The sequence below is a fragment of the Zootoca vivipara genome, chromosome 5, assembly GCF_963506605.1.
Source record: "Zootoca vivipara chromosome 5, rZooViv1.1, whole genome shotgun sequence".
Taxonomy (NCBI): Eukaryota; Metazoa; Chordata; class Lepidosauria; order Squamata; family Lacertidae; genus Zootoca; species Zootoca vivipara.
The window spans coordinates 40404366-40421355 of NC_083280.1; the positions used below are offsets into that span (position 1 = coordinate 40404366).

The 16990-nt window shown below is 41.0% G+C and overlaps 1 protein-coding gene across 7 annotated transcripts; it reads right to left on the reverse strand.

Moving 5' to 3' along the window:
* Nucleotides 1-297: 297 nt before the first annotated feature.
* IWS1 (interacts with SUPT6H, CTD assembly factor 1) lies at nucleotides 298-13311 on the reverse strand. Of its 7 annotated transcripts, none has more exons than XM_035132781.2 (15): nucleotides 13205-13262; nucleotides 12181-12232; nucleotides 11030-11145; nucleotides 9431-10307; nucleotides 7453-7642; nucleotides 7231-7288; nucleotides 6836-6930; nucleotides 6262-6412; nucleotides 5684-5766; nucleotides 5361-5490; nucleotides 4758-4875; nucleotides 3739-3850; nucleotides 3418-3474; nucleotides 3124-3235; nucleotides 298-735 (listed from the first exon to the last, which is right to left on the reverse strand). In XM_035132781.2, the coding sequence occupies exons 2-15, from the start codon at nucleotides 12182-12184 to the stop codon at nucleotides 604-606; spliced, it is 2235 nt and encodes a 744-aa protein (XP_034988672.1). In that variant the 5' UTR covers nucleotides 12185-12232; nucleotides 13205-13262; the 3' UTR covers nucleotides 298-603. The 7 variants fall into 7 exon arrangements, with proteins under 7 accessions (XP_034988672.1, XP_034988671.1, XP_034988674.1 ...); XM_035132780.2 differs by lacking the exon at nucleotides 13205-13262 and adding an exon at nucleotides 13030-13171; XM_035132778.2 differs by lacking the exons at nucleotides 12181-12232; nucleotides 13205-13262 and adding exons at nucleotides 2516-2667; nucleotides 13030-13198 and having other exon boundaries at nucleotides 597-735.
* Nucleotides 13312-16990: the final 3679 nt, after the last annotated feature.

Consider the following 16990-nt stretch of genomic DNA (forward strand, 5'->3'; position numbering starts at 1 on the left):
TAAGTCCAATTGGACTTATGCACAGTAATCTTTCAGCTGGTTATGCCCCTTATCTCTAAAATGAAGCAGCATTACTTAAGATTGTTCCTAGTATGGTTTTAAAGGTAGAACAGGCGACTTTACCTTTTTCATTAGCACCAAGAGAGAAGTAAAAGACTCTTGCATCCTAGTGTAACTAAGTCAGTCACTGGACGTGTGTATATAACAGCAGCAGACTGTGTATTTGTATAAAAAATACTGTAGTCACACCTATCCACCTGCAGGATTCAGCAACTTGTGCTGAACCTTCTAAATATACATTCATTGCACCCAAGCACCACACAGCCCCACACATCAGAAAGATTTTAATGTCTGAGGTCTGTAGCAATACAAGCTTTCATCTGTACAAAGGACACAAGATACCAGGTTAAATACAATCATAATGAACAACATCCAGGGTTCACAACCCTCCGCCAACATGTATTACTACCATCTGAACCAACAATCTGAAGATACACTTTTAAAAAACCCAGAGTTCGTTTTAAAAAATGTAGACATCTTTCTAAGAGTCTGTTAGGTGCACTTCTCACAGCAGTATTCAGAGAATATCCTTCTTGGATGGAGTCACAATGGCATTTTATTGCCTTCAATGCTGATTTTCACAGCATGGGACGTTCTGCTTTTTTTCCTGATGTCTGTGAACTTCCGCATCTGTTTGTCCAAGCGGCTGACCCCTTTCTTGGAGCTTGTCTGGAACTTAAAAGAAAATTTAGGCTTACTTTTATGAAGAGGCAGGAATTCCAGATTTGCTTTTTTCAAAGAGGACAAAACATGCACACCAAACTCTTCCATCAACTGCAATCCTTCTATACAGAAGCTGGTAAAGCCACAGGAGATTCCAACAGCATATTTTCAAACCAAGACTGTAACAGGGATATGCACTCTCTATTCCAGGCTCTGCCAACCTGGTGCCTCCAGATGTTTTGAACTATAACTACCATCAGCCCCTATAACTATCCTTTAACCCAGGGGTCAGCAAACATTTTCAGCAGGGGGCGGGTCCACTATCCCTCAGACTTTGTGCGGGGCCGAACTATATTTTTAGGGGGGGCGAGGAGAACGAATTCCTATGCCCCACAAATAATCCAGAGATGCATTTTAAATAAAAGCACATATTCTACTAATGTAAAAACACGCTGATTCCCGGACTGTCCGCGGGCCGGATTGAGAAGGTGATTGGGCCGGATCCAGCCCCCAGGCCTTAGATTGCCTACCCATGCTTTAACACATCTGGAAAAAAAATATTTCCATGTTTAGGCCAACCAGGAAAGGTTGAGCCCCAGCATCCATTTTTTAAATAAAAAAAGCAATGATTACAATGTGAACTCAGCAACTCTCCCATTTTATGCCCTCTGTTATTTATTTATACAAACATATATATCTAACTTTTGCCCTCCAAAAAAGTATTTCTCAAAATGGCTTACAAAATCTAAAAATAACCATCTATCATTATTGCTATGGCATCCATCTCTCTAAACATTTCTCTCCAAATATTAAAGTTTGGTTATTTCTGTAGCATATTTCAGAATGCTACATGCTTTACGGTTCTTCTCTTATAGGCAGTAATGTCTTACAGGTAGTAATAGACAGCATTCTGTCCAATGTCACGAAGTCAGTGATCATGATTTCCAAGAAAATACTGAAGTGTAATTTTCAGTTTGCATCAGAAAATTATCTGATGCCCTGGTTTGAAATACAATTAGTTAGCTGGATACTGCCCACTGCATTTGCAATTTCCCATTCACTGATGCTAATAAGCTTATGAAACAGAAAACTTTTCATCTCGATCACTGACCACAGTCACTTTCAAATTTAACTAATGAAAACTAGATGATCATCTTTCCCCATTTATTATATGGACTCGGTGAAAGTCAGCAAGTACACTTCATGTTTCTCCTGTCATCTACATAGCTGCCAAGTTTTCCCTTTTCTCGCGAGGAAGCCTATTCAGCATAAGGGAAAATCCCTTTAAAAAAGGGATAACTTGGCAGCTATGCATCTACGTGCATTAAAACAGCAATGCAAGTTTACACAATTTGTCATCTTCATATCCCAAAGTGGTCTAATTGTACTATATGCACACTTAAATTAGATATTCATGCTTCAACTTGCGGTGGACTAGAGTATTGAAATTATCTTAGGTATCCCTAGGGAAGATTAGTCATGCTTTAAAATGTGATGGGACTTTGTACCCTTTGAGTAATTTTTTAATGCTCGCTCACTTTTTTTGCTGGAGGGGGGGGGTATGATCTTTGATGACGTGATTTCCCTATTTTAGTAGATCATGCAGTTGTGAAAACTTAAATTAGCACATTAAAGCTTTTTTCCCTGACTTGCTCTGTGAATCACAGTGCCAGAAGGATAAAGTTTCCTAGGCTATAGTTAGTGGAGACATGCTGCTTTGTCTGACAGTACACACTGACAACAGCTAAAGCACATGCATTGTTCACACATCCTTTCTGGATACCTCTCAGACCTGGGGTAAGCAGAATTACAGGGCTATAAGGGCATCCTGTTGCCTTCAATGCTGAATTTGACAGCTCGATGTACTTTGCTGAGTCGTTTCTGTTCAGCAAACTTCCTCTTGTGTTTTTCCAACCGACTAATACCTTTCTTTACAGTCCCGGGCTAGAAACAACATCTCAGTCAAAGGACTAGCAATTAATAATAGAAAATGTCAATACATTTAAGCAACTGCTCTCTTCCTTTGTCTAAGTTTGCAAATAAACAACATGGACTTTATCCAGTGCCATGTTGTAAAGCATGATTGGAGGATGGAAACCTATTGACTTCATAATCCTCAGACTATTAGGGGGGAACGTAGTGCAGAAAAATATTGTGGGTTGAAGTAAAGGATTGTATTGAGGAATATTGCTTCTTGCTGCTGGGTCCAAGACTACACATAACCAGATCAATATAGAACTGCTGGATCTTACTACCAGCAACAATGAATGTTCAACTCTTTCCAGTAGTATTTTGAGACATTAAACAGATTTTCATGTAGTGTCTTTGGACAGGATAGTGGAACTGTTCTGGGCACAATGTTGCAGAAGAAACTTATTTCCTTTCTTCTCAATCACTTACCCTAGAAGATTCCATTTCCACATTCCACTTGGGTCTGACCACATAATCCTTGTTGGAGGGCATTGGAACTCTTGCACGAGCACAAAATCCTGGATCGCCAGGCCTTAGAGCTCTGAAGAAATAAGACAAGAGATGTTGCTAAGTAACATGAGATTGCTATTTGCATCTCTTCTCTCAAATCATTCTCTATTCTTCTTCCAGCTCCACCCAACTTAAAGCTCAAAGCTTCTCTGTATTGAGAACTGCAAAATAAAAGTCTAGAGATACTAAAATGGCAAAAAAGAATAGACTTACTTTTCCTCCCCTGTTAATACTTTTTCCAAGTCCCTGCGGGGTGTTTGACCACCAGAGCTGTAAAGACAAAGAGATTTTGTTTTACGGGAGAATTATTATCATCAACACAATCACCACCAAATTCACACAATCACACAAATTGAGATAATTTAGTAAGTATTTATAAACGAATAGGTATTCATAAAATTCAGTAAAAATAAACAAAAAAGCAAGACTCTCTACCAGCTAAGATTCCAAACACTCCAGGGAATGGAGTCCAAAGTGTGAAAGAAAATCAGCCTATGCTATAAAGTTAGCAGTGCAGAATATTGCTCAGGATACCTGCTCAACCTCCTTCGCTGTGGCATCTGCTCCAGATCCCTCTGCTCTCTTTCTTCTCTGGTCATTCCCTTGTAGTTTGATGTTAGACCAAAAATTGGCCGAGACCACTCATCTGTTGTTTTTAAAATAAAAAACAAAAAGTGAATGTACAAACAGCAGCACTGCACTCTCAGAAATACTCCTCCTCCTCCTGCAAGGAGCTCTTACTATCCAACAGGCGATTTTGCCTTAGGTTTTCAATTGCACTGCTCAATATTTAGCACAGATACTGAGCCCATTTAAGATATACAGGGTGGGTGAATGGGTTCTCTAACTATCTTTGTTCAGCCTACAAACTCCAGAATTCTGGTTTCCATTTTAAAGCAGTGTTTCTAGACCTAATAAGTGGCTAAATTTGGGAAAGAAAAAAAATATGCACCGTATCTGAAGTTTAACACCCACTCTGTTCATCAATATACTTAAGATTAACAGTCTAAAATGTAGCCTGAAGAAACAGGAACTTTAAGTTAGCATTTATGGGAAACTTGTGGCCCTCCAGATGGACTACAGATTTCATCATGTCTGACCCCTGACTATTCTGGGTGTGGCTGAGTTTGGGGGCCAAAGGTTCCTCATCATACCATATTTAAAGATACGAATCAATAAGCAAAAATGATAACTGGAACAGATAAGAATATAAACATTTTAAACATATACACACTTGTTGCTGTCAGGCCCCTTGTACTTAATTTGCCTTAAGTTTAACTTTAGTTAGGACAAAAGTTACATTAAAGCCATACCCATCTCCCTTAACTGCAATATACTATTAATGAAGAAGTGAAAGATAAAGAATCTAGGAGATACACAAGCTTTGAAAAATAAATATAGCCTTCATACGGCACCATGGATAGTCTTGTATAAGGTTGCAGGTTTTTGTATCACATACACACTTAACAGGGAGGGATGCTGACTGTGAACTGCAAATGTTGAAGTATGAGACGGCTGTGCAGTGCATCTCATGAAAGCCAATGTTTACTTACTAATTAGCTTCCCTGCCATGTCCTTGTTGGGTCGTGACTCCTTAGGGTGTTTGTAGAGATACATCACTGCCCGTCCAATCCCACTGTGCTTTAAGGTCTCTTGGCTTACACTAGGCAACTGAAGACATAGACACATGGGAAACCATCACCTACTAAACCTTGAGAATTGAAGACTGCATTCTGTACATAGGATGCAAACATTTCAGCAAAGTGGACTTAAATACCTGCAAACTGTTTTTTAAATAGTAAGAAAGAGTGGGACAAGTTTCCCAGGTAAACTTGAGAATTTCAATCTACTGGGAATATTTCAATACTAGGAAGTCCTACTTCTGCAGGAGCTTCAGCTTTCTCTGTTTCTTCTTAACTGCTTTTATACATTGGTTTTATACCTTTTAGAGCAGTTTCATTTTAAAATTGGATTTAGAATGAAAACACGTCTGTGGACACTTGGATGCTATTGTTGCAGTACCATTCATCTTACTGATACGTACAAATACCTTCCTCATATGGGGCTATTCATCTATCCTCTCTCAGAAACCTGTCACAAAGGCATAGAACTGAATCAGTAATGCTGATTCTACAAGCTAGGTATTAGAAACTAACCTCTTGCAGAATCTTCAGAAGCTCCTCGCGAATTTTCAGTGCTGGTAGACTCCGGTCTGGTAGTGGGGAAAGCCACTCTTTGATGGCAGACATCACACCACTGTCAATGAAAGTTTCTTTCAGGTCCTGCCTGGAAATTCAAATTGAAATCTATCAGAAGCAGGAATGAGAATACCTTTTTGGCAATTCATCAACCCCACAAACGTTCCTGTTCTAAAACGAATACAAGAGACATTTTGACATGGAAATAGTAGCCCTAGAAACACATCAAGCTCCCTCTTTCCCATCATGTGGAAAAATAATTTAGATGAGCTTTTACTCACTTTTTAAGGTGCATAACAACAATTGGCAGCAAAGTTAACTTTTTTAGTGCTGGTTTCTTCTGTGTATTCAGCTGCCTATCCTCCTGCAGGAAGTTATAGATGTAATTAAAAAATAAGCAGAAAAAAGGCAGAACACTCAAAATCCCAGTTCAGAAGACTTGTAAAGCAGCCTGATTATTCTCCTCTAGCAGAATAACTAGGAATAAGCAAACCAAGGAAGTAATTTCATTTGTATAAAATCCATTGGCCTTTTTGTCTGCCTGGTGCCATGGCCTTAAATAAAAATCTTAGCGATTATACACATGTTATATTTGAGTCTTGAGAACAGTATGATTGTTTGGTTACAATGCACAGTCCTGACACCTTATCTCACTGCAGTTGTTTCATGACAAAAGTGTCAGGTTTTCCTCATAATGGTGCTTTGTACATAAGAAGGACTTTCAGTATTTGCAGATGAAAACTTCAGCATTTAGAAACATTCAGCTCAAATTGTTCATTGCCACTCCTGCAAAAGGAATTGCTTCCCATAACCTAGAGTTTCTTTTGAGTGAATAGAGCCTTGAATGCAAGGAACGTACCTCTGCTGCTTCATTCATCTTCACGATCATAGCGCTGACTACATCGTCAGCATCGCTAATGAATGTCCCGCCATCACGGTTGCGCCGGCGTTTGCCACTCATGCTCTTTTTCCGTTGTAACATCATGTCAAAATCTGACATGAAGTCCATGCTGTAATGCAGAAGGTTTCAATGAATTCAGATTGGAACTAGCTAACCTGTAGCCTTACGAGTGTACGTGTCAAAGTCACTTTAGTCAATTAAAACAGCAGCGACACAAGCAGTTTATCTGCTTGTAGGCCATTACAGTCGTACCTTGGTTGTCGAACGCCTTAGACATTTCAAAGACATTTGAAGACATTTCAAAGCAACAGCCTACAAGTGGTGTTGAAATCTCTGTGTCTAATCTAGTATAGAAGGCTACTGTGAGGATAATATGGGGTGCAGGTGGGGGGGGCAATGTATGTTCTCGAACTTCTCAGGGGAATGGCAGGATATAAATGTAATACAATACAAAAATATATATAAATATTTTAAGGCAAATATGCATACAATTCAAATCTGGTTTCTTGTAACAATCACAATAAACACTTACTGCTTTCCTCTTTTGATATTGTCATCAGAGTCTGAATCGTCAGCTGCTCCTTTCCTTTCTCCTTTCTCTTCCTCCAAATCCTCCTGGTTAAATCCCTTTAGTTACAAAGGCAATACAAGTCAATGCAACCCAATACAGCTCTGCCACAATGTACATATAAGCCTTTTGATAGTTCTCAAAATTTCTATTACCATTTAACCAGGCCACTCTTTCCAACCTGCTAAGGATGTCTACATTGCATCCAACACATAGTAGGGCTGATGAAGTGGTGAAATTTAATTCAGCAACAATAGAATACAAGGTCTACTAAATGGATACTGTATAGGCAAGGAAGCCTTAAAAAAGGTGGGAGGATGGGAAAGACAAGGAAAAAGCCATGTTCTCAACATACTTACTGTAAATTCTTCCTCTTCTTCATCTCCAGATTCTCCAAAGATATCTGCAATAAGGTTTCTGCAAGAAAAATATGCTGTTTTTCTTATTAATTCCCTATAACCTTAACTCCAGCAACTGCATTCCTCTTCCCCACCCAGTTTATCAACTTTGTTTCATGTAACATACATGTCCCATCCACTGCTGCCCTAAGCGTATCACTCTGTTACTTGACAGACACTTACTCTTGCTCATTTCCTGACTCACTGTCACTCCCAAAAAGATCCTTCTCTTCTTTCTTCTTTCCATCGTCAGCCTTGTCACCCTCATCCTCGCTATCGGACGCTAGAGGTTTCTTTTGCTTCTCGTATTTCTCTGATGCAGCATCACTATCAGATTCTTCATCTGAGATTATGCGGCTTTTTTTTGCAGCTGCTAACATAGGTGAACAAAGTAAGAAGTGCATCAATAATTGAGCCAAAAACAGTTAGCACTTGCAGAGGGGAAAGTCTCCTTCACATATCATTCAAAGAAGTTGTTAGTAGTCAACAACCTCAGCTTTGCAAATATATAATAATCATATAATAAGCCTGAGGCTAAACATACCTTCATAGATGTACTACATATCTCTTACTTAGCGGTCACAATAATTTTATGAAGCAATCTGTTTCCTCTAGAACTTGGTTTTGGACTCAATCAGCTTCCAATTACACTTCAGAGAGCCTATCTTAAGACTCATGTATCACCAATATGGAATCAATAACCTAATATAGGTTCCTGGATGAAGGTACAATCAATCACAGTTCTTAAAATACTGCCAAATGCAAACACCAAAGGAAAACTTGCACACTCTACTTCAGTGCCTCCCTCCCTTTCTTCTCCTTGCCAGACTAATACAGCAAAGCAAAGCTCTGATTCATTGTACTAGAGGGGGTTTGGGTGGAGCAGAGGTGTCCCTCTGTTCATCCCTGCTGATGAGGAGCCTCAATCTGTCCACCCCAAAGGGCAATAGCCAGCAAAAGCTCATGAAACGAGGCTGTTCAGATGCAGATCCAGCACATGATCCAGTGGATGCTGAGCCGGTGCTGCTCCGGTCATGTGACTGTAGTACAGGCATCCCCAAACTGCGGCCCTCCAGATGTTTTGGCCTACAACTCCCATGATCCCTAGCTAACAGGACCAGTGGTCAGGGAAGATGGGAATTGTAGTCCAAAACATCTGGAGGGCCGAAGTTTGGGGATGCCTGCTGTAGTAGGCCTGAACCTCTTCCCTGCACCAGCCTGGGAAGCAATTTCCCCTCTCAGTTCTTGATCCAATTAGGTAAAAAGGAAAGAAGGTGGAAGCTTCAGGTGCCAAACTGGTTCAAGGTCTGCTTGGTAAACTGACATAATTTATTATTTTGGGAAAGTCCTCCAAATTAAGTTCTAACATAAATAGACACATATTACTTACTTCTGGATATTAATTGCTGTGTCTGGCATCAACTTCTTTCGTGCCCTTGTTTTATCATTTTGCAATTTTTTTGCTATGGCTTTGGGCTAATGTAAATGTTACAGCACATTTCCCCCATATATTTGTCTGATTTAGTATGAATATCATTATCAGAAATCCAGTTTGAAGGGACTTCAAAAATAATCTAATCCAAAATCCTGCCAAGGCTGGAATATCACTTCTGTAGCAGTGTCTCTGAAAGGGACATGACATGAAATCTGTTGCAGGGAAACTGTACAGGTCCATGGGGCACTCATCTATTTTCTGCACGCAATGTCCCTGAGAGGGTAGCATGTCATCATGTCCCAGGAGCATTTTGTTCAAAGGCACATTGTGAATTGTGTATTTTGTACTGTCATTGCTGGGTTTTTTAATTAACTTTTTAAATAAAAAACATTTTTTAAAGGCAGACTTCGGATCACCTTGTAAAATTAAGCAACATTCTCTAATATATATTTTAGGGCAAAATAACTGCAATATAAATGGGACAGAATGAACTCAGGAACTAAGACATACACCAAGTGGCATGGACTAGAAATAAACTCGACCACCATCCTTAAGCTATTTCACATATGCATATTCATCACTTGGAGGACCAATGATGCAAGTGGCGACTGCAGGTGTGAATGAGCCATCAGAGAACAAGCACCACCTTTTCAATGAAGTCCACTCATGCATTCTTTTGGGATTCAACCAGTACAATCAAGGGGTCTAAAATTAGTATTTCCTTACGTGTTTTTTCATCATCCTCACTATCAGAGAGGACAGTAGCTTTCCTCTTTGTCAATTTTTCCTCTTCTTTCCCTTCTTCCTCATCACTGTCTACTAGCTTCTGTTTTTTAGGACTGTCTTCTTCCTCGCTGTCAGAGTCCTTAAGCCTTTTTCCTAGTTGCTCATTGTCTGAAAGCTGAGCACCATTCTCTGTTTCCTCCTCCTCCTCTTTATTTTCTTTGTTGCTATCACCGGTCTCTGTTTCTGGTTTGTTTCTGGTAATATCTTCAGTTTCAGAGTCACTGGGCTGAACCTTTGGCTCCTCATTTTCAGAGTCACTGGCAAGAGGTTTTGGAGCTACTTCATTCTCTGAATCACTCTCATGCGATTTTTGATGCTCTTCATTTTCTGAGTCGCTGGCTGGACGTTTCTGTGGCTCCTCATTTTCTAGGTCACTCGTATGATCTTTGTGAGATTCCTCATTTTCAGAATCACTGGCCAAGGGCTTCTGGGGTTCCTCATTTTCAGAATCACTGGCCAAAGGCTTCTGGGGTTCCTCATTTTCAGAATCACTGGCCAAGGGCTTCTGGGGTTCCTCATTTTCAGAATCGCTACCATGGCCTTTAGGAGGCTCATCAGTCTCAGAATCACTGGCCTGGTTATTTACAGCATCTTCATTCTCAGAGTCACTGGCATGGTGAACTGGGCGATCCTCATTATCAGAATCACTGTCTTTACCTCTATGAGTACCTTCATTTTCTGAGTCACTGTCATTATCATTTGGAGCATCCTCGTTTTCAGAATCACTATGTTTCTGCCTTGGAGTATCTTCGTTTTCAGAGTCTGTCATGGGGTGTTCTGTAGTTTGTCTGTCATCTTCTCCATCACTAAGTTCATTCTGGAAAAAAACAAGTAATTCCAGGAAAGCCACAAAAAGGCAAATTTAAGATGAAAAAAAGCTTGAATGTAACTATGAAAAACATTTTTAAGATGATGGAAACAGTTCACACATGTCTGTTTTTCTATCTGGCTTCTCTTCCAACAAACCAAATTCTTTTTCTATTTTACAATACCTGTGTTAACCACCATATTTTTAAATGTATAAGAAGCATCACTACATTGCATGATACAATGCAAATAAATGCATTTCGGGGATCTGTGCAAAATTGTCAGATATTATTATTATTATTATTAATTTCATTTTCTTGATAATTTTATTGAAAAAGCTGTGAACACTTGCAAAAAAGTGGTGTCCTTTGTTTCCTACCAAAGCAAAGTGTTGTATTAAATAGTGTTAAGTAACCATCCCCCAGTGCAAGGATTTACACTTGCACAACAGGACTTCTCCCCACCATTATCCTCTTTCTGTTCTGAGGGTTCCTCCAATCTCTGGAGCAGATTTGAGAATGGAAGAGGGAGCACAGAGGGGGAGGAATTCCCACTGCACAAGTAGCAATCCTTGCACTGACAGGATGAGAAAGCTGGATACCACCCAATGTATTTAGGACTGTTTCAAATGAAGGATTTATATTAGCATTTATTTAGTAAGTTATATTTATTAAGAAATGTTTTCCTCCTATGCATAATAACCAGGATTTCTTGAAACTCTTTCACAACTACCTCTGAATGCTGTCCTATGCTTCCATTCTCTGATCCAGAGTGCTGTTCATTTCCGTTCTCTTCCATGTCCGATCCTGAATCATGTTCATCCTGCACTGGTGTTGCTCCACCATCATCTGTAACATGATACTTGTTTTTAGATCAGAATGAAGCTTAACGAAAACTTTAAATACTTGCAAACAATGTCACAAATTCTGAGGTATTGTTAAAATACAAAAAATCTAGCATCAGGTAACATCAGGATGGCCAGTATGAAGCCAAAAAGTCTCTATGAAGTTAGCAACAAATTGAACAATCTCAGTGGCTGCTACTATTATTTTTATATTCACCATACTCTTTAGCTTTTAAGGTGGCAAACAACATAAGACAGAACTGATTAACCTTCCTATTGTGGACAAAAAATCTAAAAAAAGATGAATACAGAATTAAAAAGACTCAAAGTAAAATCAAAAGTGGTGACTGCTTTAAGAAAAGAAATCCCAAACCTAAAAGCCCTGCTGGATTAGGCCAAAGGTCCATCTAATCCAACATCCTTTTCTCACAGTGGCCAACCGGATGTCTCTTGGAAACCCGTAAGCAGCACCTAAGTGTAACAGCACATATTCTACTTGTGATTCCCAGTAACAGGTATTCAGTCACACACTCTCCAATAGTGGAGGCAGAACACATCCATCCTAGTTAGCAGCCACCTTTCATGATATATGTTTCAATATTAACACACTTGTTTTAGACCAGGCACAGGCAAACTCGGACCTCCAGATGTTTTGAGACTACAATTCCCATAATCCCTGACCCCTGGTCCTGTTACCTAGGGATGATGGGAGTTGTAGTCCCAAAACATCTGGAGGACTGAGTTTGCCTATGCCCGTTTTAGACTATAGAAATAAACATTGCTTTAAAAGAACTTGTCTAGGGAAGCACATTCCCATTTTCTGAAATATCAAGGATCGCTCTGGGTTTCAGCATCTGAGGGCTGATTCAGTCTACATTTTGTGCTTGGGTATCAATGCTCTAATAAAAATAAACAAGACCTCTGGTCATATGTGATGCACACATTCCTTTAAAACACAGAGGCTAGGATTCAATCAATATGTGCCAAAACATATATATATATGAGAAAGGATGCTCTTTGTACTTCATTAAAGACTTACGCATTTTGTATTCTGCTAGCCGTGCCTAAGCACAAATCAATTTTCGGTATCGCTGTAAAACAAGGATGCAAGTCGGAGACAGGAGAAATTGCTAAGAGCCTTCAGTTTCTGCAGGGAGCTACTTATGGCTTACAGAATCATTTTGTGGAACACATACACTATACCAACTAACTGGAGATAGTAAGCTGAAGACCAACCAGATCATCCAGAAAGATGCACAGTTAACAAAGTGCACATGGATCAAGCACTGCATAAACTGTGTTTTTTTTTTTTTTTTTTGCCCACTGACAGGATAAGCAATGGAGGAAGCAGCGAGAAAACTGCTAGTGGGCTGAAACAAGTACTTTTTGTTCTCTCAGCCTACCCAGTCTCCACAAAGGGCAATCCTGTTTCACACAACTAAAAGTAACGGTCCAGGTCTAAAGGTGATATTGGCTTCCTCCTGTTTGGCTCAATTTGGAGGGGCAATCCAAATCAGATGCAGGCAGCTGCAATATTTGTGAGCGCGTTTGTCAGCACCAGGTCTATCGGTGCAAGACTGTGACGAGACTATAGGGACTCAGCTATGAGCAAAACACAAATATAGTATACTGCATGGAAGTTAAGGGCCGTAGGCTACGTACTGTATGGGCCACAGGCTATGCTGTGTGTGTGCGTGCACACGCGAGTTTTTATCATGAAAAGGCACCGCAAAAGGGGTGACTGAGAGTAGAGTAGCATCGCCTTTGTGAGTCCCCGACCAGCACTCTACTTGCCCCCGTGGGCGCCCGGCCCCCTATCCCCCAGCCACTCAGTCTTTCATCCACTTAAGGCAAGCTGAGCACAACCTCCCCGCTCCTCCGACTGTACCTGACGGTTCCCCACCGTAATACTCCGTGTCCATAGCCCCGCCTCCCACTACTACCGGGCGACCAGCGGAGGGGGCGGGGCTCCGAGCTTGGCGGCGAGCACCGCAGAGGAGCGCAGAAACCGGGACGTGGTAGGGGGTTTGAGGGGGAGAGAAGGAAGGAAGGGGGGAAATCACCTTCCAGTTTCTAAGCCGGAAGCAACAGTACCCACGACCTTCCCATCCGCCCCCGCGCGGAGCGTAGGAACTTCCGCAGCCGCGAAATGGCGTCACCCTCAATGGAATCCGGAAGCTCTTGCGCGTGCGCGGCTTGCAGGTCTGAGGACCTAGCGCTGTGACGTGAGGGAGGGAAGCCGTTCCGTTCTGCCGTGTGCCTGAGCCGTAGAGACAGAAAAAAAAGAAGAGTAGTGCAGCACGCTGTCTGAAGAGGGAACTTCTCGGTTATTTTCCATACCCACCCAGCACTCTCGTAATGAAGCAACAGATAAACCGCTGCTCTTTCGAACTCCGGCCTTATTCGTGTAGAAAGAAAAGTTTGGCTTTTAAAATACAGTATTTGGCTTTAACATTTCATCCCATATTTACTCCCAATGATGTCGAGATATTTATCTTCCCAACAGCACTGCGAGGCCGTGACTGGCCCAAGTAAACGTCATAGTTCGAGTGGGGATTTGAACCTGCCACTGGTAATCGCTTCTGAAACTTTTTAAAGTCCGAATATGGAATGCGGCTAGGAAAAGGCGGCTTACGGAAGCCCTGCAGTGACAATAATTGCCAGTTAGGTTAAAGCTGGTTGGATTTTTTTTAGCCCAAGCTCTCCTATACAAAGCATCCCTCAGGTTGCAGCACCCGCCTTCGCACCACCTCCTTTCATCTTAAATTCTGAGAGCTCCTTTGCAAGCAAGCAGCAGCCTCGCTTCCCACTGCTTTGCCGAGGCTCGTCTCATTTTCCCTGCATTTCCTCCCGTGCGAAGTAGAACGCCTGTTAGAAAGAGTTAGTGTACAGTACTGCCTTTTGCACAGAGGGAGGGAAGAGCTACCGCCCAGTCCCACTTGCAGTAAAATATATACACCCTCCCACAATATATATAAAAACAGATTTTAACAATGTTTTCTGTGAGCAACTCTCACTTCCACCCCGGGAGAGGGGAGAACCTGAAGAATCCAGTACTATAGTGAATGCACAACTTCCGTTAGAGTAATTTATTATAGGCTTATGCGGAGAGCCAGCGAAAAATGATCACGTGCTTGAGAGCGACTGGCATGGCATCTATTTGCTCGCGAGAGGTTAATATCTCGCGGGGTTGGTGGGACTAGGTAGCAACCTGCGCAGGCTGTCGCCTGCGGGGGTGTTGTTGTTTTGATCACCTCATGGGCGACGCAGGTGGCGGCGGCTCCGGGTGGCCTCGCTGTAACCTTGCTGAGCCTTCCTCTGACGGAGGAGCCTCCCCATATATAGCTCTTTCTCTGACTAGTAGGAGGGAAGGCCTTATCACAATTTATCCCTTTCTAAAACCTCCAGTTTCAAATGATTATGACATAGGCTGACTCGGCCGGACTCCATTTGTGCTGCTAAATCTTGAAGTAATATGGTTAGGGTAGAAATAAGGTTTTTAAAAAAATGTCTATCCTGGCACTGGTGTAGCAGGCAGATCCACAACATCTATTTAAAGCACATCCAACACATGCTTAAAACACATGGGTTCCAATGAATCCTGGGAACTGTAGTTGCTGCTTGCAGAGCTACAGTTCCCATTATACTTTGGGGAAAGCCAGGTGTTTAAACTTTTAAATGAAAGGTGCGCATCTGCTTTCAGGCTTCGTGCACACTATCCATTAAAGCACATGACATACCCCAGGGTTCCCAAACTAAGGCCCGGGGGCCGGATGCGGCCCAATCGCCTTGCGGATGGTCCGGGAATCAGCATGTTTTTACATGAGTAAAATGTGTCCTTTTATTTAAAATGCATCTCTGGGTTATTTGGGGGCATAGGAATTCATTTTTTTTTTTCAAAATATAGTCCGGCCCCCCACAAGGTGTGAGGGACAGTGGACCGGCCCCCTGCTGAAAAAGTTTGCTGACCCCTGCAGCCCAAAGTGTTTCTCCTAGGTTTTGCTCATACTTTTAAAAGTACCATATATTCTCAGCTCTGAGACTCCATTCAGAGATGCCATACGTTTTCTTGCTGGTGCTGAAACCATTTAGCATTATGCCAACAATTGGACACTTAGTTACTTAGCTATATAGAAAGCTGCCTAATGCCGAGGCAATTGGTCCAACAAGACAATACTGTCTGCCATTGATACGGTAGTGACTCTCCAGGTTGTATCTCAGGAGATGCCAGGGTTTGAACCAGGGACCTTTTCGATGGAAAGCTTGTGTTCTGCCATTGAGCTATGGTGTGAGACTGGTAATTGAGCATTTACATATTTCAGAGTTTTATATCCCCTTATTGCAATGTATTTGCGGTCCTCATACATTAAAATAACAAGCCTGCTATCATTTTAATGAGGCTATACTGCAAAAACCCTGATTATTTATAAGACTAATACTTCCAATTCTAATTATGTTTATTTACTCATTTCCTAGTTTCTATGAGCAATGTGACAAACATACAAGTGCTTATTGGGTTTTTTTGCTTGTTATGTGTGTACCTACTTGTGTTTGATGAGACAGATCTTGGCACAAAATAGTCTGCAGTTCGTGCTTTTAATACTTTGTTGGCTGGATCCCAGAGGGAAGGATGGATGTCACTCAGGTCCTAATGAGATTGCATGACCGGAAAGATTGACCTACCTTGTAACACCAGGAGTAAGACGCCCCACCTGGATGGTGTGTGTGTATAGGTGTGCAATACCATGCACCCAATATCTATCCCCATTATATTCTTCTCACAGCAGCATAAATGATCTGGGAAAAGCAAATTTGTCTAAAGATAAGATGCTCAAGAAAACGGGGAAAATACTTGAGACCTTTTGTTGGTATGTCTTTCTTTCTTTCTTTCTCTCCCATTTTAACTCCCTTCCATGAGCTTTTTAAAAAATTAACAGTAGTATTCATTAATGTAGCAATACAAATGTGCTTAGGTAAAGCGAAGTGTTTAATAAGTAGTTGCTGCAGGCAAAAAGTACGTAAAGTGAAGTTAGCATTTATCTGTGAGGTGTTATGTCCAGGATTATAGAAGCTCAGTGACATATAACTGCAATAGGCCTTATTTTAATCTGTGCAATTGACAACTTGTGCATTTTCTCAAGAGAAAGAGGAAAACAACAGAATAACACCCACGTGCTTTTTAAGCCCCTTTTATCCATATGGCAGCAGACTATTAATTAAGAAGCTGCTGAGAAGTTCTGTATATATTCAAACAGATGAACTTCTGTTCTCCAGAATAGCAGGATTAATGTCGCTCAGCATTACTCAGTTCAGCATGCGCATTGCTATCTAATTTGTTCATCATTATTGATTGCTGATGGTATAAATTGTCTCACTCAATCAGCAGCAGTAATTACATCTCCTAATATGTGATATAGTGTTGTCTAATTGGAAATGCACTGGCGAATAAGCAAAAAAGAGAAAGACAACATATAAACAGTGGAACAGCAACCCAAATATACAAATGCATGTGGAGAAAGTGCTACAAGAATCAGAATGGGTTTTTATAAGGGTATAAGCTGAGTAAACAATTTTTACTTGAGTTGATTTGTTTTGATTGATTAATTAGCTAAAGCTGCACATGTTTGTAGGTTAAAAAGAGTTCTTTTAAAAATATTTATAAAGTTATTTTTGAATCCAATAGTTTTTAAGAAAGAATAACACACCTGTTTGTTCCTGGACTAGTTCCAAGTTTGAGGGGGCCCTTAGCAAACTCCCCTTTTAAACCAATGCCCTTCCTGACCGGCTTGACTGGTAGCAGCAATGACACAAACCAGTCACTATCAGGTGTTTTTTAATTTACTTATTGA